Source organism: Zeus faber (genome assembly GCF_960531495.2).
Source record: "Zeus faber genome assembly, chromosome: 4".
Lineage (NCBI taxonomy): Eukaryota > Metazoa > Chordata > Actinopteri > Zeiformes > Zeidae > Zeus > Zeus faber.
The window spans coordinates 30,126,269-30,128,768 of NC_137191.1; the positions used below are offsets into that span (position 1 = coordinate 30,126,269).

Genomic DNA, 2,500 nt, shown 5'->3' on the forward strand with positions numbered 1-2,500 from the left:
AAAAAGAAAATATAGCACTCCTATAAAGTGCTGTGATAGCACTTTATAGGAGTAAATTCCATTCTCTTTCTTCCCTTCTTCCCCCAGATGACCCAGGAGCAGTACATCCTGGCGGCCCAGCCCAACTCCTTGCACCAGCGGGGGGCATCGGTGTGCGGTGCCCAGGTCTACCCGGCTGTGGGCATCTACGGCTGGCGGAAGAGGTGCCTCTACTTCTTCATCCTCCTCCTCCTCGTCACCATGATCGTCAACCTGGCGCTGACCATCTGGATCCTCAAAGTCATGAACTTCACTCCGGTACGGATGTGTGTGTGTGTGTGTGTGTGTGTGTGTGTGCTTACGTGCGTGGGTGCGTGCGTGTGTTCGTGTGTGTGAAGTCTGCCTGCCTCAGTTAAATTAAAATGTCAGGTGACATTATGAAGCCTGCAGAGAACGCAAGCTACCTTCAGAATGGGGTGCGGTACTGTGTGCATGTTCTCAAATTAAAAGGAAGCGTCTGTCTCCCCACACTTTGCTATCCTTTCTTTTCAACTCAGCCTCACTTGTCGGGTCACGGCGTGCGTGTTGAGCGCTCCGCCATATCTCCAAATACAACATCATGCCCCCGGGCGTCGAGGAAAGGCTGCTGCGATAATATATATGCAAATGAGTGTGTTTCGGGTAACCCCTGCGACCGCTTGAAAAGCCGGCGACGGGTGCGGGCCTTCTGTTTCTATAAGCGACCGCCGGGCCGCACGACGCCGGGGACCGGGAATGAAGCCATCAAAGAGGCTAGCCAGCCCCTAAGGCGAGGCAGCTAGCGCCATAAACATGAAAGAGAAGGAACGGCACTTCATGCGGGGTGGAGTGGGCGGAATGATCGGGGGGGAGATGGAGATAGAGGGATGAGCAAAGAGGGGTGGGGAGAATAATGGTCTCAACACGGCACCAAACCAGCATTACTAGCGTGGATGTCTCACAGCTTCAACGTACTGTATATACCATGTCAAATTTGTATAGATTGATTGATCGTGATGTGATGAAAATTATGATTATGATTATGATTGTTGATAATTGATGCATGATGATAGATCACACGATAGGGATCCGACACACATCGTTATTATGGCAATGGATTTCGAGACCTCACCTCCGACCTTCAACCACATCACCAACCGGTGCATCCTTCCAACTTGACATCTTGCGCTTGACAAGAAAACATACCTGTCATCCATCCCACGTGTTCCTTTGATTCAGAATCAAACCTGTGGGCTTTTTGACGTTACGTCACCCCAGGATGTATGGACGGGCCAGGTGTGGAGAAACAGAGCGATGAGAAGGCAAACACAATAAGACAACACGGCACAGAAGAGAGAGAGAGAGGGAGAGAGAGAGAGAGAGAGAGAGAGAGAGGTGGGGAGGGTGGTGGTGGTGGTGCTGAGGTGGGGGTGAGTGCGGGGAGAGAAGCAAGCTTCATTTGTCATTTTCTCTTATCCCGCCTGTTCCCCCTCGAGCTTCCAGGCATTAGACCGATCCCAAATCCAATCGTGCAGATGAGTATCCCTTGCGTTTATCCCTGAGTGGTCTCCTTTCCCTTCCGGCGTTAAGCCCTAAACCGAGCTGTTATAAATGGCCATGCTGGGTAGAGAGAGATAAACAAGGTGCTCAGTGTCTATCTATCAAGGCTGGAGAGCTTGTGGTATTGTTTGATAGAGAAAGAAAGAAAGAAAGAAAGAAGGAAAGAGGTGGAAGACAGCAGCTAGGTAGTCAGAGAGACACAATGATAGTTAGATAGATAGATAGATAGATAGATAGATAGATAGATAGATAGATAGTTAGATAGATAGATAGACAGATAGATAGATAGATAGATAGATAGATAGATAGATAGATAGATAGATAGATAGATAGATAGATAGATAGATAGATAGATAGATAGATAGATAGATAGATAGATAGATAGATAGATAGATAGATAGATAGATAGATAGATAGATAGATAGATAGTTAGATAGATAGATAGACAGATAGATAGATAGATAGATAGATAGATAGATAGATAGATAGATAGATAGATAGATAGATAGATAGATAGATAGATAGATAGATAGATAGATAGATAGATAGATAGATAGATAGATAGATAGATAGATAGATAGATAGATAGATAGATAGATAGATAGATAGATAGATAGATAGAAAAATAGACAGATAGATAGATAGATAGATAGATAGATAGATAGATAGATAGATAGATAGATAGATAGATAGATAGATAGATAGATAGATAGATAGATAGATAGATAGGAAAATAGATAAATAGACAGATAGACAGATAGACAGATAGACAGATAGATAGAAGAGAAAATAGCGGTAAAAGAGGCTGTTTGGGAAAGTGCTGTAAGAAGCTGTGTATCTGTCCCTTCGGCTACCATCAACCTCTCCTTCCTGTCCATGGCCAGAGGGCTCCTCAGGGATTAAGAGAGGTGTCTGTTTGACTGCCTGATAGTTGGCAGAACGT

General features: G+C 44.9%; 1 protein-coding gene across 1 annotated transcript in view; it reads left to right on the forward strand.

Moving 5' to 3' along the window:
• sgcz (sarcoglycan zeta) overlaps positions 1–2,500 on the forward strand; it is a gene marked incomplete at both ends in the record, with an annotated part of 413,270 nt that overhangs the window by 202,537 nt on the left and 208,233 nt on the right. The window contains one exon of the mRNA XM_079999368.1: positions 88–297. Within this exon, the coding sequence (XP_079855494.1) occupies positions 88–297 (210 nt within the window). The remainder of the gene's footprint in view (positions 1–87; positions 298–2,500) is intronic.